General features: G+C 37.4%; 1 protein-coding gene across 2 annotated transcripts in view; it reads right to left on the bottom strand.

Moving 5' to 3' along the window:
* The window catches only part of IMMP2L (inner mitochondrial membrane peptidase subunit 2), an 848,590-nt gene that overhangs the window by 15,167 nt on the left and 809,260 nt on the right, over window positions 1-24,163 (bottom strand). The window contains exon 7 of one of the 2 annotated variants that reach the window (XM_029924830.1): window positions 16,429-16,512. The exons of the other annotated variant lie outside the window; for it this stretch is intronic. Coding sequence (XP_029780690.1) covers window positions 16,429-16,512 — 84 coding nt within the window. The remainder of the gene's footprint in view (window positions 1-16,428; window positions 16,513-24,163) is intronic. 2 annotated transcript variants of the gene reach the window in all.

The raw sequence follows: 24,163 nt of genomic DNA, 5'->3' as shown, positions 1-24,163 counted from the left end.
AAGCCCTTTTCAACACACCTGTCAGTGAAATGAGGTGTAGAGCCCCGGAAATTGTGAAGTTTGGCAAGGGGCCCTGCATCAGTGCCTTCTAAACCTGCTTTACCCCAGGGAGAAGTGAGGGCTTTCATTTTCTGCAGACAAAAGCAAACATTGCCCATTAAGATTTGTACACATCGATGCCACTCTGAGAACTATTGCTGATACGTAGCAGCAGGGCATGTTAGGAGCCATTGGGCTGTAAGGAACGCTTGCTGGCAGTGACGAAGCTATGCTTATTGCAGCAATGCAGTTATGTCAACGAGCATGAGACCTTGGACAATGAAGAAATGTGGAAAGACTCTAGTGTATTCCTATTACTCAGTCCAACAGATCTATAAAAGTCTACTGTATGCATAGCACAGGACATGGGATTTAAATCTACCAAGATGGATGAGCCACAGACTCTGGCCTTGAGGAGCTTAAAACTTAGAGGAAAAGATAGTCGTCACAAACTTCATCCATGGGATGTGTCTGGTAGAAGTGGAGGGTGCAGATGAGTGTAATTTGGAAATGTAGGCCAGTGAAGAATTAGGAAAGAGACAGGTCTAAAAATCTAACAGAGGTGCCACCTCTGACTGCCATCTAAGGAAAGAGAAGGGAAGAGTAGAGAGCAAGAGAACAGTCAGGAGATTTTTTACAAGAGTGCTGGCAAGAGATATGATCGTGAACAGAGGAAGAGGAAAGAAAGGCTACTCTGATAATGAAATCGCAATTTCATAGCACAGTGGACAGAGCCCTTTATAAATGTACCTCTGCTTTATCTCTTGGCACTCAATGTGTACGTGGATCACTATTAACACCTCTTTGGAAAGGCCTTGCTCTCTCCCATCTCTGTACCTTTGCACATACCATTTTTTCCTACCTTCTGAAAGGCTTTCTTCTGCTCTTTACGTAGGTCACTCCTCTTCAGCTAACTTGCATGTCACTTCCTCCAGGATGTGGCAGGCTTCCACCTTTTCCTCCCAGCTTTGGCAACTGGTACTTAGTTAATGACAACTCATAATTATCACACTGTCCATTGATCATCTATTTTGTTATTTTTCTCTTACTAGGTTTGAGCTTTTTGAAGTGGTGCTGTCTCGTGGTCTAAATCCATGACATGAAAATAGAAATAAGCTTTAAAAAAAATGTGGATTGTAGAAGTGAAATGAGGCACAATGTGAATTTAGATTGGATACAATTTGGCAACTGACTGGGCCTGAGGGCTGAGAAAAGAAGGCAGCGTGGAGAGGACTGCTTTCTCCCCTGCCTGGAAAGATGGTAATTCCTTTAATAGCAGAGGGACCACGGCAGAAGGCACAGATCTGAGAAACAGGGAGTTCTGTTTTGTGTTATTCAATCTGAGACTGCTATTGGATGTCACAGGAACACATCCTGAGTGCGATTGACAAGTCTCTGGGAGAGTTCAGCCAAGTGTGTGAAGCAGAGCATAAGGATCTAGGAATCGTATCAGGTTGTCCTCATGGGAGTTAAAGTGCTCTCCTAGAGAAGAATTAGAAAGTAAAAGTGCTAAGGACAGACACCTGAGGGAATGCAGCAGTTCAAAGATAATGCTAGAAAGCTATCATCTGATATGTACAAATAAACTTCCTCAGCAGTAACACATGTACCCCTAGACCAGAGCTTGTGAGATGTCTGTGCAGTTAGAGTCCCGATGCTCAGCTGTAGAAAGGTGAGCATTGCTATTAGGCATAAGAGAACAGAGCAAAGATTACGAGAGGAAATAATTGTAAATCACCTTTAAAATTGCAGCTATTAGTTCTTCTTCCAGAGCCTAGAGAGCCTATAAAAATCCAGACAAAACCTATTAAAATTTCTATATTCCAAATTGATATTTGCTCAGTTAAGTAATTCTAAATAGTATTTTTTTCTTTACATTTATGTGTCTATGCCTGGGAAAAGGTTGATAACTTCAATAGAAGCCTAAGGAAAATTTAACAGAAGCAAATTTATTTTTTTCCAGTGAGAAGTTACAAATTATCTAGAGATTATCCACTGCTATGGATTATACATGACTTGACTCCACTGACTCAGATAATTGAATGCTGATGCTAATTAGAAAAAATTTTTTTAATAAAACTATTTTGATAGTACAGTAGGCTGAGATTTGCTGCTGAAACTCCTGATGCTTTAGAAATCCACGGATAATATTAAATTGTCAGGACCTCAACTTGAAGAGTGAGGAGGGCGTAGGCCTTATGGCCACACTGCTGGGTAGGAACACTTACTGCCCTATGGAAAGGAAGAGAGGCTTGGCTGATGATGAATGTTCCGCAGATTTGGCACTCTTGTCCTCATGCGTGCCATGTGCCACCCTCCCACTGTTAGGAAACTGTCATCAGTCATTTCCTCTAACAAACTGGAGAGGAATAAGGTAGCACAAAGCACCAGAAGTAGATCCTGCCTGCCCTTGGATGAAATATCTTCATGAAAATTCCTGGCCATATTTAGCCCACTGCACCTAGTACTAACTGACATTGGAAACTACAGTTCCAATTACCTTTCATTTCCTTTAAGTGTTTTTCTTTTCCTTGGCTTTTCTGTGTCTTCCAAAACCTGAAAAGACAACTGCTTCATTACTTTCAAGAAATTTTAACTAGGGGGTTGAGGGTGGGGGACTGATCAACCCAAACTTATTCTTTAGTCAGAGAGTCAAAAGAGATCCTCTCTAATAATCAGTAACCCTGATAACTCAACATCAAAAGCACACTGACCCTGCTGCTGGAGGGTCATAATGTGCATATGGTCCAAGGAAGAGGAGTGGGGAACCAGTACTAAACAGCATGTAGAGAGCGGAAGCTTTGGGGTCAGAAAACCATACAGGGATCCAGACTCAGAAAATTAATAACTATATCATCTCTGGTAAGTTGACTTCTTTCAGTCTCTTCTCATTGTTAAAATGGGAACCATAATATCACTCTGCAAGGCTGCCATGAGAATTAAGGGGTGTGAAGTCTGCCCTGTTCTAGCACAGAGCCCTGCTGCATAGTAAGTGCTATGATAGCCCCGTAGTAAGTCAGGTATAGATGATGCCGGAGGTATAATACATTAATAACAGGAGTTAAGAAAATGAGGTACTGAACATAGCTACGGTATATTATATCCCATTGTTAAACTGTTGACGGTGTCCAATTAGGAGTGATGCCTTTGAGAAAAATTCTATTCAGTTAGCTTGTGATACTGGTTTATAAGCATAAAAATGATTGTAAGAAATCTTGTCCCAATAAATTTTCTGCCTAGGAACTCTATCTCCAACAGCAATAAAACATGGCTATTGTTATGTTTCATTGTTGATGCAGAGCTGAACTTTGAAGGAGTTTTTCTACGTCCTGAGATGAGCTTAATAAAAATGAAATCCTTTGGATTAAGGTAACATCCCCAAGAGACCTCTGCCTCTGGTAAAGGCATTTGCAGTAATGAACAACAACAACAAAAAGAATGGAGGACTCTGCTGTTTTAAATTACACATCTGACAGATCACAAACAAATTGCTTTTAGGTAAATGAGCGCTATTTTCTTGATTTCTCCCAGCTCCACAATACCAGTTAAAAAGGTCCATTGAAAGTATGAATTTTTCTTAGCAAAATAAAGCATTATAAATGGTGCCAGTTCCTGACCACTGACTCATTCCTTAACCCCTGATGACATCTGTTTTCACTGTTCAACAGAATTGTGTTTTAAAAGATCACCAACATTTGCAGGGAATGTCTTCGACCTCCATCGTCCTCTGCAATATTCAACCCTGCTCACCACCACCTGCTAGAAAGTCACCCTAATGACTACCTTACTTCTCTTCTTAGTGCTCTGAACAAACTGTAAAGTTATGCTCACCTCATCATTGCCCACCTGTTTCCTCAATGTAGGTATTCTCTGAGATTATGTGTTTTTTTCTCCTCTCTTTATTTATATGCTTTCCCTCGGTGAACTCATCCAATGCCATTTCAACACACACTCCGCCAAAAATCCCTCATCTCTCTATCCCTACCCTTCTCCTTTCTCTGAACCTCCAGATCGGATTCTCAGGGGTCTGCTGGACACCCTCAGCCAGGTATGCTCCTTATTACACAACCAGGAAGTATGCAACAACCAGCTTTTCATCTACTCTCCCACGTGAGCATCTTACCCTAGCTTCTCAATTTGGGGGTCTCCCTCATGCTCAGCTTTAACTGCAACTATAGGCCCATAGTTAGACTTCTGTCTTTGCGTCACCATCTTATCAACGTAGTTGCCTGATTCTTCTTTGTTTGAATACCTCTGCTCATTTCCATTCACGCTGCCATCATCAAGGGACTGGTTCAGATTTCTTCTTCCCTGGATGAACTCAGTAACCTTTATGCCAAATTACCTAATTCTTACCTTGGGTTGCCCCAACTGCTATACTCACTGGTACCAGATTCATTTTCTAAAGCTTGGCTTCAATCAGGTCATTCTCAAATAGTTCCTCACTTCTTACTAACATAAAAGATATGCAGCCTGGTATTCAAGAACCTTCACAATATTATGCCCACTACCCATCTTTCTATTCTTTTTGTTCATGATTCTGTTACCATGTACCCTATCCAAGCTCCATACAAGTTCTCCAGGGTGACGTGAATGCCCACTAAAGCCTGAGCACTACAGCTCTAAACTACAATCAAACTGAAATGGCCATAATTCTTATTTGGTTCCTCTGTATTTATGTCTTTACTCCTGCTGCTCCTCTTAAGAATACATCATCATCTCTACATCTTCATTCTACCCAACTCTTGACATCCAGTCATATTTTCCATAAAGCCTTAATAAAATGACTCTCTTCCATTCCCAAATCTACATCTCTCATTACTATAGTTATAATTATATATTATGCCCCTTTTGCTCCAGATAACTGTAAAGTCATCTAAAGCAGAATAGTGTCTTTTATTCTTTAAAGAATTCAATGTAACATTTTATCCAAATAAAAGAATGTCAAAAAATGACATTTCCTTAGATGAGATTAGGTTAGGAAGGAGCTACCAGGTGTGTATGGCTGACAAAGGAACCTGTTATTGATTTTTGGCATATATTTCATAATATTTAAACTATAGAGATTTTTAAGATTTTGTACTTTTGATACAGTCAATGCATACATACATAAATAATTCTAGTTATTTACTTATATAGACAACGAATTTGTGGCACATTGTATTTTTCAAAGATGACCACAAAAATACCTCCCAACCCAAATGCTCTTCTGCAATGTAATCTTTCCACCCCTCTGCCCCTTCAAGAGGTAGAGTCTATTTCTTCATCTTGCTTAAATCTGGTTGGGGTGGGTACCTTTTACTGCTTTAATTAATTCTGGGGATAGGACTCAAGGGGCCTGAAGCTTTTTCTTCTTGACTCTTGGCAACCAGCCATCATGTCACAAGTGACATGATCTCTGTGAGATCACTATGCTTAAGAAGCCAAAGCCACATTGAGACACCTGGATCATGAAATGCCATTTGCAAAGAGAAAGAGAAAGGCCAAAGGACACTGAGCACCAAATATCTTGGTAAAGAAGCTCTGTTGGAATTGGATCTTTCATCTCTGGATGTTCCACTTGATACCCTATGAGTCAGATACAACCCATCCAGCTGAGTGCTTCCCAATTTCCTAATACATACAATTGTGAGCAAAATAAAATGGCTGTTTTATATCACTAAATTTTGGCATCTCGTGTTAAACAGCAATTTATAATAGAAACACTATTCATTGCCACTTATGAAATGTAGAGCTGTGGACACACAACAAGAAAATGAAAATGGAATGCTTACAAAGAACACAGTTAATTTTACAAAGAAAGCTGCTATGTTTGCCATCTAAATGATGCAGAATAAAACCCAACACTGACCAATATACTAACTTTAATTCTGTCTTTAGCAAAAATTCAATCACTAAGAAAATGAAAATAAGATACTTAGTCTTATTTTTCAAAGTCAAGCCTCCATCACAGAAGCTCCAGTGAAGAGTAAATTACACAGTAAACTGAAGACTATCTGAGAAACAGAGGTTATAAGTAAATGACAGGGAAAGATTGCAAAAATATATCCTGGTAAGTCTGTGATTAGTTTATATAAATTATGATGTTTCCTAATATTGAAATTCTACACAGCCATTAAAAATGATATAGCTATAATAATAATAAAAATGTATGCACTACATTAAATAAAAAGAGCCAATTCTAAAATGGATGAACAGTACAGTTTCATTTTGGGTTATTAAAGACAAGATGCATATTGGTCCTCTCCCCTCACCCCTACACCACACAATGTTTTTTCCTACAGGGAAAAAAAAAGCTGAAAGGATGCACATCAATATGTTCATTATCCAATGAACATAGGTCATTTCTAGTTTCTTTTCAGGCAATTATTCTCAAAGTATGCTTCTCAACCAGCAGAATCAGCATCACTTGGGAGCTTGTTAGAAATGCAAATTTGCAGGCTTGGCCTTGGGCTTCCTATCAGAAACTATGGTGTAGGGTTCAGCGTTCTGTGTTGCTACCAGACAACTGGGACTTAGGCTAACGCTTGAGAACTACAGTCTTCTTATATTTTCTGATTTTTAAATAAGCAAATATATTCCTTGCATGGCCTACTTTTTAAAACGTGAGTTTCCTGGGCTTGAGTGGAAGATGACAGAGTGGGAGAATCCTAGGACCATCACATCCCACTGATAGACCCAGATAACACCTACATCAATGTAAACAGTCCAGAAAACAACCCAGAGACTGTCAGAACAGACTTTCCAGAGCTAAACTCAGAGAAGCCACATGGCAGAGGGCAGGTAAGACTGAGAGGCCAAATGGATTCAAAGACTATCCAAACGAGGGAAGGATACCACAGGCGTGGTGAAGGGAGAGGAACATCCCACACCAGGTACCCGAGCTATGGGGGACGTGCACTGGGAAGATGAATCCCTGTAACATCTAATTTTGAATACCAGAGGGACTTAACCTTTTGAGTTCTTATAGTCAGTGGGGCTTATGACCTAGAACCTTAAAAATCAGCCGCTTGACTCTAGGAGAGCAGGAGGGCAATCGGAAACTGAGTCCCTGCCCTTAAAGAAACAGCATAGCAAACAACCACTATGAGATAGAACATTGAAATTTCAGTTTGAAAAATGCCTGGAGAATACAGGAGGGAGATTTGCTTACTATTCTCAGAGCATGTGCTAGAGGTACAGGGATCTTTGGGAGACTTCTCCAAGAACAAGAGTTTGTGGGCACCATTTCCCTCTCCTGAGCCCCAGCCTAGAAACACTAACACCTCCTACAGTGTAGAAACCACTACAGCACAATCTCCAGCTGGCATGCTAACAGTGTGCCCTGTGAATGCAGTTTCTTATAGACCTGCCCTCCCCAACATTTGGGTGGGTGTCCACCAAAGCAGCACAAGCCTGGTGGTAGTGCGTAAGCAGCATGGACAGTGGTCAGCACCCTATCAGAGACAGAGACACTCCTACCCCAGGAGAGGGGAAGAAAACCACATAAATCAGTCCAACTGTGGCATCAGTAGCAGACAGGGGGCAGACATCTGGTCTGATCACAGGTCCCACTCACCAACAAAAGCTTCTCAGGGACAACACAGGGAGAGTATCCTGCAGTTTGGAGCTAATGGAACTTTGGCAAACTGCTGGTTTGATTCAACTCAAGCCCAAGGAAGCTCTAGACTGGCCCACTAATAACAAGGGACCAAACCCTGCCCACAATTTGCAAATAGAGCTATTGCAGATGACTGGACTGAAGGCAAATGCAGAGCAGCCACATAAGTAGAGTGCACACAACACAACACATTCCTGAAGATCCAGATTCTGATTTACAGGGGACAATGCATGCAAGGCACTATAGGACATCTTCCTATTGCCGTTACTTTCAAGAGAAGGAGACGTAAGACTTTTTTCCTAATACACAGAAACAGACACAGGTTGTTAGACAAAATGAGGATACAGAAGAATACATCTTAAATGAAAGAACAAGACACAATTTTAGGGAAAGAGCTAAATGAAATGGTGATAAGATTCAGTATCAAGCATATTGCTTAAGTAATGGTCATAAAGACACACACTGGACTTGAAGAAAGAATGGAGGACCTCAATGAAACCCTTAACAAAGGACAGAAAACAGAAGAGGAGTAAAGAATGGGTTCAGACTTAAGTGATATCAACATAAAATGCACTGTATACAGAAAATGTTATGTATAATACCTAAGGTAACCAAAAGTAATAAGCCAGTAATATGTATGCATAAAAACAAGGAGAAAGTAATCCAAGTATTATCACTCATAAACACTAACAAACCATGAAAGAGAACAAGGGAAGGAAGGATAAGAACTATAAAAACAACCACAAAACAAGTAACAAAATGGCAATAAATACATACTTATCAATAATTACTTTGAATGTGAATGGACTAAACACTCCAATCAAAAGACACAGGGTAATGGAATGGATAAAAACAAAACAAAAACAAAAAACAAAAAACAACAAGACCTCTATATGCTGTCTCCAAGAAACTAATTTCAGACCTAAAGACATATGCAGACTAAAAATGAGGGGATGGAGAAACATGTCAATGGATGTGAAAAGAAAGCTAGAACAGAATTACTCATTGAATAAAATCGGCTATAAAACAAAGACTGTAACAAGAGATAAAAACACTATATAATAATAAAAGTGACAATCTCATAAAAAAGTTTTCAGAATTGTAAATACTCATACAACCAATAACGGGCTACCCCAATGTATAAAACAGTTAATAACATACATAAAGGAAGTAATTGGCAGAGATAAAATAAAGTAGGGAACGTTAACCCTCTACTTACTTCAATGGCCAGATCATCCAAACCGAAAATCATCAAGGAAACAGTGACTTTGATGATACACTGGACCAGATGGATTTAACAGAAATATTCAGTACATTCCATCCAAAACCAGCAGAATACACATTCTTTTCAAGTGTACATGGAACATTCTCCAGAATAGCCCACATATTAGGACAAAAATTTGTCTTAACAAATTCAAAAGATTGAAGTCTTACTATGTATCTTTTCAGACCACAACACAACCACAAGAAAACTATGAAACTAGACATGAACCCACAAGAAATAATCTGTAAAGAACACAATTACGTGGAGGTTAAATAACATGCAAGTAAATAGTGAGTCAACCAAGAAATCAAAGAAGAAATCAAAAATTACATGGAAAAAATGAAAATGAAACAACTATACAAAATCTCTGGGATGCAGCGAAGAGGTAGATTATAGCAATACAGGAATAACTCAGGACACAAGAAAAATCCCACAACCTAATCTTACACCTAATGGAGCTAGAAAAAGAAGAACATACAAAACTCCAAACCAGCACAGGAAAGGAAATAATAAAGATTAGGGCAGGAATAAATTATATAGAAAAACAATGAAACCAGGAACTGGTTCTTTGAAAAGATCAATAAAATTGAGAAACATTTAGCTAGACTCATTTAAAAAAAAGAAAAAAAAGGGAGCGAGGACTCAAACAAAATCACAAATGGAAGAAGTAACAACTGACACCACAGAAAAACAGACAATTATAATATGAAAAGTTATATGCAGAATCTGGACAATGAGAAGAAATGGATAAATTCCTAGAAACATATAACCTTCCAAAAGTGAAGGAGGAGTAGAAAACTATGAGCAGTGAAATTTAATCAGTATTCAATAAATTCCCAACAAACAAAAGTCCAGGACCAGTTGGCTTCACAGGTGAATTTTACCAAACATTTAGAGTTAACATTTGTTCTAAAAATTTTCAAGAAAATAGAAGACGAAGGAAAACTTAGTTTCATTTTCTGAGGCAGCATTACCGTGGTACCAAAGCCAGAAAAATGAATCCACAGAAAAAGAGAACTATAGGCCAGGACTCTGGTGAACATAGATGCAAAAATCCTCAACAAAATATTGGCAAAACAAATCAATAATACATTAAAAATTATTCATCATGATCAAGTGAGATGTATTCCTGGGATGTACAAGACTCTTGATGCACAGGAGCCTCCCTCTCTGCCTGCCTCTCTCGCTCTCTCTCAAAAATAAACAAAGAAAAACCCACAGATAACATCATTCTCAGTGAGGGGAAAAAGAGAGCCTTTCCCCTAAGATCAGGAACAATACAAAATATCCACTGTCACCACTTTTATTCAACACAGTACTGGAAATCATAGCCATAGTCCTAGAAGTCAGACAACAAAAAGAAAGAAAAGACATTCAAATTGGTAAGGAAAAAGTAAAAGTGTCATTATTTGCAGACGATATATTAGATACAGAAAACCCTAAAGATGCCACCAAAAAATTATTAGAACTGCTAGATGAATTCAGTAAAGCCACAGGGTACAAAATCAGTCTACGAAAATCTCTAGCACTTCTATATACTAATAATGAAGGAGCAAAAACAAACCCACTTACAACTCCCCAAAAATAATAACATGCCTAGGAATTAACTTAACCAATGAAGTGAAAGACCTGTACTTTGTAAACTATAAAACGGTGATGAAAGAAATTGAAGATGACACAAAGAAATGGAAAGTTATTCCATGTTAATTAATTGGAAGAACAAATATTGTTAAAGTGTTTATATTACCCAAAGCAATTTACACATTTAATGCAATCGCCATCAAAATACTACCAACATTTTTCATAGAGCTAGAACAATCAACCCTAAAATTTGCCAGAGCAAACTTGAAAAAGAAAAGCAAAGTTGGAAGCATCGCAATTTTGGACTTCAAGTTAGATTATAAAGCCATAGTAATCAAAACAGTATATTACTGGCACAAAAAGACTCACAGATCCAGAGAACACAACAGAAAACCCAGAAAATTAACCCACAACTATATGGTCAATTAATCTTTGACAAAGCAGTAAGAATATTCCATGAGAAAAAGACAGTTCCTTTCAACAATGGTGTTGGGAAAACTGGAGAGCTACATATAAAAGAATAAAGCCAGACCACTTTCTTACACCATACTCAAAAAATAAACTCAAAATAGATTAAGGATGTAAATGTGAGACCTGAAATGGTAAAAATCCTCAAAGAGAGCACAGGCAATAATTTCTCTGATACTGGCTATAGACAGCAACATCTGTCTAGGTTTATCTTCTAAGGCAAAGGGTAAAAAAAACAAAATTAAACTATCGGACTACATCAAAATAAAAAGCTTCTGGCAGAGCAAAAGAAACAACAAACAAAACTAAAAGATAACCTAATGAATGGGAGAAGATATTTCCAAATGGCATAGCTGATTAATGGTTAGTATCCAAATACATACAGTTTATGCAACTCAATACCCAAAGAACAAATAATCCACTTAAAAACAATGGGCAGAAGATATGTACAGACATTTTTCCAAAGATGACATACATATATCCAACAGACACATGAAACGACGCTTAACATCAGAGAAATGCAAATCAAAACCACAGTGAGATAGCACTTCACGCCTGTCAGCATGGTTCAAGTCTAAAATATAAGAAACAACTAGTACTAGCAAGGATGTGGAGACAAAGGACCCTCTTTCATGGTGGGAAAGCAAACTGGTGCAGCCAGTGTGGTAACCAGTATGAAGGTTCCTCAAAAAATTAAAAATAAGATTACTATATGATCCAGTAACTTCACTACTGAGTATGTACCCAAATGATACAAAAAACTACTTTGAAAAGATATATCTACCCCTATGTTTATTGCAGCATTACTTACAATAGCCAAATTATGGAAGCAACCCAAGCGTTCATCAGCAGATGAATGGATATGCATACACACACTCAATTACTCAGCCATAAAAAGGATGAAATCTTGCCATTTGAAATAATATAGATGGATCTAAGGAGTATAATGCAAAGTGAAATAAGTCAGTGAAAGACAAGTACCATATGATTTCACTCATATGGAGTTTTAGAAACAAAGAAAAAAGACACAAAACCAGATTCTTACCTATAGAGTACTGATGGTTACTAGAAGTGAGGTGGGGAGGGAGATGGTGAAATAGGTGAAGGGGAGTAAGAGTGCCACGCACACCATGATGAATATGGAGTACGTACCGAGTTATTCGGTCCCTGTATTATGCAATGAAACTAATATAACATCTGAATATTAGTGTGTGGGGGGGGTGTATACACACACTCACACACACACGTATATCTGAAACTAATGTTAAGTGAATGTTTCCATTATAAAACATTTAAGTAGCTACTTAAAACAAAATCAGAGTAAAAGATTAAGGTGGTATGCACCTTTTGTTTTCCCCATTTATCTTAGCTTTGTTATTTTGTAATCTTTCATCTCTCTGTCCTTAGTCTTAGGTCACTTTTTCTTTTAGCTCTGATTTGCCTGTTTAACCTGTCCATTAAGTTTTAATCACAAACTGCTTTATTTTTCACTTCTTAAAGATTTTATTTTGTTCTTTTCAAATTTATCTTTTTTTTTTTCACAGTGGCCTCTTTTTCCCTTTGGGTGTATCCCTTTTCTTCATTCCTTTCATCATTGTAAGTACACATTAGGCTGGTCTCTTTAAGACCAATCTTGTACGTTAAGGTTTTGTGTGTGTGTGTGTGTGGTGGAGGAGCTAATTGTCATATTTGTCTTACCCACTAAAGCTACTTCATGGTGGATGTGTCATCATTTTTTTTTTTTTTTTTACTTATGTATTTATTTTGAGAGAGAGTGAGGGCACATGTGCTCAAGTGAGGGTTGGGGTGGGGGTGGGGGGCAGAGTGAGAGGGAGGGTACAGAAAGAGAATCCCAAGTAGGCTCCACAAGGTCAAGTGCAGGAGCTCAATGTGGGGCTGGAACCCCCAAACTGTGAGATTATGACTTGAGTAGAAATCAAGAGTCAGATGCTAAACTAAATGAGCCACTCAGGAGCCCTGGATGTTTACATTTTATGGTTTGTAATTTTATATTCTGAACTGATATTTATTTCTTTTGAGAGAGAGAGAGAGCGAGAGTGAGAGAGTGCGCGCGCAAGACAGTGCATGCCCCATAAGCGGGGGTAGGGTGGGGGCAGAGAGAGAGGAGCCTAGAGAAAGAGAGAAAATCTTAAGCAGGCTTCATGCCCAGTGCTGGGCTTGATGTGAAACTCAATCCCATAATGCTGGGATCATGACCTGAGCTAAAATTAAGAGTCAGATGCTCAACCACTGAGCCACCCAGGCACCCATGAGCTGATCTTTATAGAGTAAGAATTTGCCTCTCCTGGTTTTGTGTCTTCTCTTTGTTTTCTCTAGAATTTTTTCCCCTCAAAGTCAAAATAAGCATTTTAAAAATTCTTATGGCAGGGGGAAATTTCTTCTTAGTTTAGTCTGCCATATCGATGGAACCCCCACATTTTCTTTAATGTTGTTATATTGCTCTTGCAATTTATTTTTAAAATTTCAGTTATTAAAAATGGGTTTTGTTGAATATAGTATCTCAATTTCAAATCTATAGATTGTTAATTAGAATAGTTGCATTTGATTTTAGAAGCTGAAGTTTTATTAGAGTAAATAGTAAGATGATTCTTTAAGTTTTATTTTATTTTATTTTTTGGTATAGACCATTGTTAAGGGTATAAATAGCTCTTTCTAGGAAGAGTTACAACTCAGAGCAATTTGAACCAGTGTGAAAACAGCTAGAAGAAGAAAATTAAGTATCACTTATTCCTATGAAAGGCAAGAGATTGTATCAGATATGTTCAATGCAACTTATGTGATCTCTTTGTTAGTTGCTAGCAATATGGAAAGCCATTAGGTTGGCAATGTGGCATCGAGGAAGTAGCACAGTTTAAGGAGTAGGACAGAGTAGGCTTCAACACGAGGTCTGCCTGTTATTAGCAGTGTGAACTTAGATAAAACTTAACCTAATACTACAACATATTCTTTTAGAGTTACGGCAATTAGAAGATAGATATTGCTTATGAACCATTAGTGATTTTTATCCAATTTGTTATTAACAGCAGATTGGGACTTAAGAGAAAATGGGGCAAAGAGAAGCATTTCTCAAAATGTAATTCCTAATATTACCAAGAATCTCCCAGGGTGCTTGTTTGAAACTCCATTTTAAACAATTCCTACTGATGACGCTTCTTCACTTTTCAACTTGAGATTAACTGGTTAAGTGTGTAAAAATAACAATTTTTATGAGAAAATATAGGTCCCATCAAAAAGAACTGAGGTTCCATGTGAGACACAGAGGAATAAAAAACAGAGACACCCTATATAAACTATAAGGTATGTACTAAATTGTCAACTTCTCAAGAAGGACAGTTTTGTGGGCTTTAATGTTGAATGATATCCCAGCTCTAAGAGAACACAAGAGAAGAAAATCACATCTCTCCAACCACTCTAGTCTGAGACACCATCATCTTTTACCAGTGCTATTGCATTAGCCCCCTGATTGGTTTCAAAGGTCACCTTCTGAGAAAGGCCTTCTGTGACCTCCATATTTAAAATAGCATCATCAGGTTTCTCACTCTTTGTTTTGCTAAACCTGTGCTGCTTTTCTCCATAGTACTTATCAATTACCACATGTATTCATATGTAAATATTACACAGTATAAAATTAATTTGTTCTATATCTATATCCACACAGCAGGCTATGAAAACGTGAAAACACGAACTTTGCTTTGTTAACTGCTGTATCCCTATTGCCTAGAGAACTGCCTGGAACACATGGAGACCTGACAAATATTAACTGAATAAATAAATGAAAGGGCTTAAGGAAGGCCTTTCTTCCTTTTGCTTTCTTAGAGAGGATCGAGGATTCCTGGAGAGAAAAGGAAAGTAATCCTGAGAGGGACCAGAGAAAAAGAATGCCTTGTGGATGTTGCACACATCAAACCAGTGTCATGAGTTTGATGTAGGGAAGAATCTCCCAGCAAGGGAGAAAGAAAAAAAGGGGAAGACTTTCTGAGTCTCTGGAACTCCTCGGCAGAAATCAGTTTCTTTTAACAGAAGGTCAAACTAGTCCTTCTGGAATAATAACAGTAGCAGTGATGCAGGAGCTCCAGATGCCCTAGCAAGTAGGCGGCCATGTGCTGGTGGTGGATGCTTCCCTTCTGAGGGACCATCTCAATCAGGTGCTAGGTTTTCTACTTGGAATAAGTGTCCCTAATATAGGAGACTACTGATACCAGAATTTCTGACGATTGATCCTGGAAGAAGATACATTTGTAAAAATACAAAGCTACTTCCCTACAGACTTGTGAAACCCTAGAATATACAAGGGGTCAGTTTTTTCTTCCTCTCTTTTCCCCCAGTTAAATTTCTCACCTTTGAAAAAAGAAAAGATCACATACCAATGAATAACTAGCTAAAAAAGAGGAATAGACTAGAATTTGTTTTTCTGAATGATGACTAATTTTAAAATAATTGGCTCCTGACAGGGACAGAGCACAATCTCAAGGAGACCAGAAGAAAGTATTATGCAGCTTCACCCACTGGATGAAGATGTTGTAAGGGCAGATAAAATCAAATATAAGAGAACCACAGTGGAAGATAGAGTTCAGTAAGTCCCCAGGAAAATTAAGGGAAGGGGAAACTAAGCCTACTGTTTAGATCCTTAACTGCCCGTGAATCAGAGCATATGTTCTGACACCAAAGAGCAAATGTGATCTCTTGGATATTATTAAGGCTTTGCAGGAAGGTACTCAAGGTTGAACACATACTGATTAAAACAGAGATGGTGAGTGTTTGGCGGTTCCTCAAAAAGCAAAAGATAGAATTACCTTGAGATCCAGCTATCATACTCCTAGCTTCGTATCCTAAGGAATTGAACCTAGGTATGCATTCAAACAAATACTTGTTCAGGAACCTCCTTAGTAGCACTATTTACAATAGCCAAAAGTGGAAACAACCCCAAATTCATCAGTGGATGAACAGATAACCAAAAGGTGATACATACATATAATGGAATATTATTCAGCTATTAAAAAAAAAAAGAATGAAGTACTGTTACATGACTATGGATGAACCTTAAAAGAGAAGCCAAAAAGCACTGTTTTAAGTGAAAAAAGCCAGACATAAAAAGTCATATACTGTTTGGTTTCATTTATAGAAATATTCAGAATAGGTAAATCCAGAGAGACAGAAAGCAGATTCCTCAGTGCCAGTGGCCAGTGCCAGGGAAAAATGGGGAGTAAGTGCTTAATGAGTGTAAGGTTTCCTTTTGGGGGGGATGAGAATATTTTGGAACTAGATAGAGGCACAGCATCATAAATGTACAAAGCACAACAAAACTGTTCACTTTAAAACGATATGGTTTTCATCTCAAAAAATAAAAGAATAAATACAGTCTCAAAGGTTTAAAAAGTTCTTAAAAATTTTAAAGGACAGAGAAGGGAAGGGTGGAGAGGGAGCAGCAGTACATGATAGAAAGAGATATGCTTACAGGAAAGCCTAAACCTGAGAGCAGCAGCATGATGTAGGGAACTTCACAGCCAACAGTGGAGAGAGAGACTGAAGCAGAAGAACTCTGAAAGGAAGACACAGACAACCTAGTCAGAGAGACCATTAAGAAAACAAACATAAGCAAAACATAAGCAGGATGTATGATGCCTTTCACAAAGAACATATACTGTGGATACTTCAGAGGTTCATAAGGGGAGGTGACTGTCTCCAAAAGCTAACACTAAGATAGCTGTGACTTTCTGAAGCCCTTGGGCCATGATGAGGATGCGTCTAGGTGTCAGGATCATTTGGAGAAAGAAGAACTTGTTTTTCAAAACTGGGAAGAGCAAAAATCTTCATCAGCATTTGCATTGTCCCTTACTGAATGATCAAAGATGGGGGTGGGGGAAAGGAGAGCGAACAAGCACATGGAGACAAGAGGCTCTATAAGTAACAAGACTGGCAAGGAAAGCTGTATACAAGCTGGTGCCTGAGTGCCAGGCTAGCAGTTTGGATCTTATTCATTAGTTAATGGGGAGCCACGCAGATTGCTAAATAGTGAATGACATAAGCTGTGCTTTGGGAAAATTAATCTGGCAGGCATGTGTAGGGTTGATAAGAGGGTACAGGAGCAGTACGAAGTTGACTCTAATTGTCAGCTAAGAGAATATTACACCTGCACTGAGATAATGACCATGGGATGAGAGAAAAGGGACAGATAAAACATCTATTAGAAAGGTGATTAGAAGTAGAGGACAAAGGGGATACTCCAAGAATTTGATATGGGAATACTGGGACAGGAACTGGATCAAAAGAGGTAGCAGCATAGGTAATTATACAGAAAGTGGAAATGGCACTGACATGCGTTCCATTTTACATGTGTGTGTTTGAAATCCTGGAGAAACACGCAAGGGAAGATACCTAATAGACAGCAATAGAGCTTGAGGGAGATCAGAAGACTAGTAGGCATCCAAAAAGGTTTACGGGTTGAAATTTGATTGGAGTTTGTTATGCAGATGGTCAGTGAGCTCTTGGGGAAATGAAATCAGCCAGAAGCAAGTACAAGTTTGCTGCCAACTAGTTATGCCAAATCAACTTCAATTTCTTTGTGACAAGGTTTCTAGGCTATAAATCAGACAAGTGTTCTAGACATAGTTGATCTTGACTTTAGCTAAATATTTTACAAGTATTTTGTGATTATGGCCAAAATGGAAACATGTCAGGGGCACCAGCAAATAGAGATGGAATCATAATGGATTGAGTAATAATACCTGACGTACTGATTATGGCATTGGTGCCAACTTAATCACAGACACAGGGGAGCCTAAAAAAGTATTAACTTTACACTGAAATGCTATTATTTTAAAGAAATGGTATATTTATTTCATTGGGTGTTTGAAAGCAAACTCCAAGAGAATCTTAACAAAATATTTTGTTCATTTAAAGTGCTATTTGATGGTTTCGAATTTTCACCAAAACTGACCACAGAGATAATTCTTACAAAATTATCTCAAAAGAACAAGATGAAGTTCTTTGTAATATTTGGAAGGAAACTGCTAAATGAAGCAGGTTGTTGTCTTTGTATGATGTTTTCACATAAATTTCCTATTTAACATACCATAGCTAATTGTACATGTCACTGTATGTTAATCTGTCCAAATACTCATTATAAAAATTGCCTTTCAATATTTTAAGTCATTAGCTATTTCCATTTGAAGAATTCATTGTTCAGATTCCATGAGAAGGCAGCAAGACCTGGGAATTAAACATAAGGGAAGATGCAGAGATAAAGTTCCTATCCAAACTCTCCACAGTAGCGTCACTGGCTCTATGTACTGGCAGAAAAAGCCAATACATAATTGCAAAATACACTGCAAATAAGGTGTTAGGAAAGTGCCTAACAAGGACAACATGCTCTCTGCAAAGAGAAATCCATCATTCCTAACTGCCGCCCAATAAAATAAATAGGTTTAGTCATTACGTAGTCGAGATATTAATATTAGGTCTCCATATAAAAATTAGCTCATATGGTCTCTTACTCATAGTACTTACAAAGTAGTTACGCCCAAATAGATAAATTGTATTATTTCATTGTAACTCAAGCCTTTAAAATACAGAATTGTAAGAGGATGGAGGGAGGAAGGAAGGGGTAATACTTTCTCCAGTTTAGGCACCACTACAGGATCACAGTTTGTAGAATGTGGGAGAAACTGCTACTTGCTTAACCAACATTTCTTCAATCTCCTTGTTACAATAACCCTGAGTTTCCTCCTTTGGCAGTATACCAGTTGCCCAGTGATCAGAAAACGGAAGTTAATGGGCGGGACTTGCACAAAGGATCTGTAAGAGGGAACAGAGAAGAATACCCCTCCCCCTCCTCCCTTTCTAGAATTCAGAAGGGGTGACTAGCATCTGAGGCTTGGCAGCCACAGAAACGGACATAGAAACTTTAGTTGGTTTTAAAAGTTGTGATCTAAGAATGGCAGGGCTGAAAGACAGAAGGTATTCTGGAGTTTTTAAGAGTGGGAGAAAGCCAAATGGATGTTATGTTCTATATAGTTAAATTTAACCACAACTAATTCACACTGTATCCAGTATTCAGTTCTTAACTTTCCACTACACTAATCTAGCCTTAAGATAGTGCCTAATTCAAAACTATAATGTTTGCAATTCATTCAAAAGTTTTCACAAATATCAAAGCAGAGAAAGATGCTATCACATGCCTGGATAGTCTATGGTCTCGTGTCCATCTGAGCTCCTTTGAGAAATATTTTGAATTATTTTTAAGGAAACATTAATGACATATTAACTGTTTTTATAGATTTCCAATGAAAGGTGAGTGAGAGGGTGTGACAGCTGTAAGCAACGTGTCAAATAGACTGTGGCAGTGAAAGGTGAGAGGATTTAAAAAAGCCCTTATTCAGGGTGGCCTTAATTTGGTCTGATACCAGGCTGCTAAAGATTGGTATCCACTAACGAAATCATGTTTCCCAATCCCCACGACCCTTCCACACACCCCCATTGTTTTCTCCGACCTCAGCTTTCCCAAGCTTCTTTCATTTATATTAAGAGATAACACCAGTTGCAGAAAAGATTCTGCCCTAGACTATGTGCCTGTCCCAATTGAGTCTTGAAGTGCCCATCATTTCTAATATGCCATTTAATGGGGTCCAAACTATTAAGTCACATATTAAGACCTAGTGCTACTTACTCCTACGAACATCAGTGGGCTCACTCTTTGTGCTACGAGGAATTCTGAGATGACCTCTGTAATCCCCATTCACTGACTATGGCCTCCCGCCCCTCGAGTCCAGGTGGAGACTGTGACTTGATTCTAATCTAGGAAATGTAGAAACAGTGATGGGATGTCTCTTCTATGATTATATCACATTATGTTATGTAAGACTCGGTCTTCGCACGCTAGAGTGTGGGGAATTTTCCTATTGGTCTCGAGGTAGCAAACAGCCATATTGTAAACTGCCAACAGAGAGTGGCATATGATAGGGAACTGAAAGCTAATGAGGACCAACAGTTGATACCCAGTATGAAGCCAGAAGCCTCGGTTTTACAGCCACAAAGAAATGAATTCTGCCAACAACCTGAACTAGCTAGGAAATGGATTCTTCACCAGTTTGACTACAGCCTTGAGGGTCCTTGAACAGAGGATCTAAGTTGGTCATGACTCCTGACTCATAGAACTGTGAGATAATAAATGTGACTTGATTTAAGTCACTAAGCTTGTGGTAATTTGTTGAGCATCATAGAAAACTAAATACTCCCAAGCCTCTTTTGCCTCCAGCTTGACCTGGGACCCCAGGGATGATTTTCTCACTGTTCTAATTGAAACCCTTTCAATCCGAGAGTTCTAGTCCACAGCCTTGAAGCTTCAGCTTTGGTCACTTTTCTAAGAACCATTCCTCCCTCCATCCCTACACACACATATACACACACACACAAACACACACCCTTCCACATACATGTTAACCTGTAGACTTGTTGAGCCTTGTAGACTCTACCTTAATTTGGTGAATCCCATATTTCTAAATATACAGGTTTTAATTAAGTACTATAATTCACATACCCATCACCAAGATTGGCACAAAGATTGTGCAGTAATAAGACCTTACCCATGGATGGGTCTTCTCATCAATAACCACCTGTGAACCTGGATTTCTAGAAATATTTCATCCTATTCCCTCATCTCCAATTCCTTGTATCACTATCTCTTAGCTTATCTTTCCCCTTATTGTAGACTCTCGGTGTTGACAAGTTTACTTTAACTCTAACTTGAGATTACAATATTTACTAGATACTAGACTTTCTTACTTGATCACTTATTTCAACCTCCACTTTCTTCTACAACTAAAAAACAAAACACCAAAGCAAAAACAAAGGCCCATGCATTAATTCTAAGAATAAAGCAAATTCAGTGTTAAACATTTAGTATGGCCAGCATATTAGTACTTCTATACACTGATATAGATATATAATTTAATTTTATGTTCAATTTTGGGGAAACAAGATGAGTTGTAATTTCAAAAGAATATTTGCAAAATGTTTGCCTCCATTTTATAGGCCTTGAAAAATAGAGTTTTTTAATCTGTTATTTTTAACAAGTCTAAATTATTATGAAGTATTATAATTAATCTGTTTTATGACATATATTACATTCCTGATAAACTTAAGGGCATCGTGAGGCTATCATGAACAGGAAAGACATCATCAATTATTACTAAATTCATGTGAGAAAGTTACTATGCACTTTAACCCACTATACTGTAGTTTTTATAAATTTCAGTGATTACTAGGTATTTTCTGTGGTATATAATGGAGTATATAGTATTTACTGCCCCTAATAGAGTACCAGCATTATAAATAATAAAAGCTACCAATTATTTAGTGCTTACTAAACATAAGGTATTATTTAAAATGCTTTATGTACATTATCTCATTAAATTGGGACTAAACATGATGCCAGAGGAATGATTCATCCCATTTTATAGGTGAGAAACTGAGATTAAAGACACCAGATAAATTTCAAAAGGTAACACTCATGTAAATCATGATTTGAACCCCAGTTTTTCTGACATCTTCTATTATGGTGTGCTGGTCTAATTCTGTTCCTTTATGGACACAAATAAACTGTTGCTGTTAAACTCCTAAGTTTTAAAGTTTCATTGAGAGATAGCAATTGTGATGAACTTAAAATCTAGATTATTTTTGGCTCACATCTTATTTGGATTTAATACACATAGCATATATATTAACAGAAATTTTTAATTTATTTTCTGTGTATTAACAGAAAATTTTGATTCAGCAATTACTTATAAATAAAAAGTGCGAAACGTATAATACGTAACACTTTCAAGAAAACAGACAATGCTAATATTCAATATTAAAACTAGAGTAACTGGGATTTCATTGAGTCTGTAAATTATGAATAACTGACATCTTAACAATATGACTTCCCAAGAACATCATATATTTTTCTATTTACTTAGGTCTTATTTATTTCAGTGGTGTTTTGTAGTTTCCAGAGTGTAAGTGCTATACATAATTTTACTAAATTTATCACTATTTTCCTGGCTTTGATGCTGCTGTAAATAATATTAAAAATTTTTAATTTCTAATTGTTTATTTCTAGGGTACAGAAACAGCTGACTTTTTAAATATTTTATTATTTTTTGAGAGAGAGAGAGAGACAGGGCACAAGTGAGTTAGGGGAAGAGAGAGAGGGAGGGAGAGAGAAGTGGGCTTACCCAAAGTGGGGCTCATGCTGACTAACTGTGAGATCATGACCTGCACGGAAGTCAGATGCTTAACAGACTAAGCCACCCAGACATCACAAAGCTGATTTTTAAAAAATACTGACTTTTTATTCTTCAACGATATTAACCTTGCATATTAGTTCCAGTAGGGTTTTTGTAAATACCTTAATATTTTGCATACATACAGTCATGTTATTTTAAAGCCTTATACGTTTTTACTTAGGAACCTGTACGATTTTTATTTTTATTGCCCTGCTACATGAACTAAGCACTCCAGCACAGCACGGAAAAAGTGGTGAGATCAGATAACGACACGTTGTTTCCTATCTCAAAATGGAAGCATTTTGATGCTTTATGATTATAAAATTCTTTATGATTTAGGAAACCATCGGGATTAAATATGTTGTTACTGTAGGTTTTTATAGGTATATTTTATCAGAATAATGAAGTTCCCTTAAATTCCAAATTTTCTCAGATTTTTTATCATGGGTGTTGAATTTTGTCACATGCTTTTTCTGCATCCCTTAAGACAATTGGTTTTGTTCCTTCATTATGTCAGTATGATAATTTACATTGACTGACTTTTGAAAGTTAAACAACGCCGCGTTTCTGAAATAATCCCCACTGGGTCATGACGTATTATCCTCTTAAAAATATACTGTTGGATTCAATCTGCTAATATTTTGGTGAAGATTTTGTTTGTAGGAATATTGGTCTGCAGTTCTCTTTCCTTTTAAGGTCTTCGTCTAAATTTGATCTCAAGTAACTACTGCCTTCTGAAATGAGTTAGGAAGTGTTTCTCCTCCTCGTCCTCCTTTTTATATATTGTTATATTTAGATATAAATATCCAGAATTCAGTAGAGTTTTACCAGCATAATTTCCACTTCACTTCCTCACACATCCATCCTCAGAGATAATTCCTTTTACTTAGGTGTTTCAAAACTTCAGTGTGTATCTCATTCATATTTTAAAAAAGATCGATATAAAAGCAGTTGGGCTTGTAGGAATAATTTTGTAGAAGCATGAGTTATGAGAAACAGTGGGGTGCAAAGATTCAAAATATTGTCAGAATACTGTATTCAGAAAATAACTTTGATGTTTTCTGATAAGCCTTTATTGGGATGAAGACTACTGCTCATATAATGACTAGGCTTCAAAATAAAACATGTAATATAGTCAAAGTCTTATTGAATTCTAATTATATGGGAAAGGATAGTTTTCTAATTGCTCTCCAAAGGTTTTAAGATTTTAAGAATCACCTCCTCAAATTCATAATATTCTCAATTTGTTTTATTATTTCTAAGGAAAAGAGTCAAAGTAACTGTTAAATGTACGTAGTGAGGGAATCACCAACCTAACGTGTGAATAACAACCTTCAGATTACTGAGTAAGAAAAACCAAGACTAAGTTACTTCAGGTTGATTAATTTCCCTTAGGAAAACCACTCCTTTCTAACATTTCTGTTTTTCTTACAGTATTATCATACCTATTAAATAGTACACTTTTTCATATAATGTGTAATTGTAAATTATTCTCAGAAACATAGCTCTCTTGTTTTAATTGCTGACAGACTATATCCTTGATCTTGTCTTAATTGCTGACCGACTCTATTTTTTTGTGTGGTGAATTCAGCATCATGGAGAACCACTACTGTGGCAACGCGCTCTCACACTGTCCCTACCAGAACTGAGGTGACAACATGGAACATTACACCACACGGTTAGCCTTTTATTAAGCTATTAACTTTGACCCAGTTTGTCAAGTTTTTTGTGTTTTAAATGTCAATTTCTATTCACTTGATTTCTTTCCACTTGGCTTTGCTAGACTAAGAATAAATTGCCTTTTTCAAGGAAAAGCAAAGGAAGTAAAGCTATCAGGAAGAGTCAACTCAGAGGACTCTTGGGGAAAAAATTAAGTACTAGTGAGAATCATCTTTAAGTTAATTAACCAGTGTGGGAGGTAACTGA

The sequence above is a fragment of the Suricata suricatta genome, chromosome 2 (genome assembly GCF_006229205.1).
Source record: "Suricata suricatta isolate VVHF042 chromosome 2, meerkat_22Aug2017_6uvM2_HiC, whole genome shotgun sequence".
Lineage (NCBI taxonomy): Eukaryota > Metazoa > Chordata > Mammalia > Carnivora > Herpestidae > Suricata > Suricata suricatta.
Note: the sequence above shows the minus strand (reverse complement) of the source record. Positions and strands in the feature narration are given on the sequence as shown.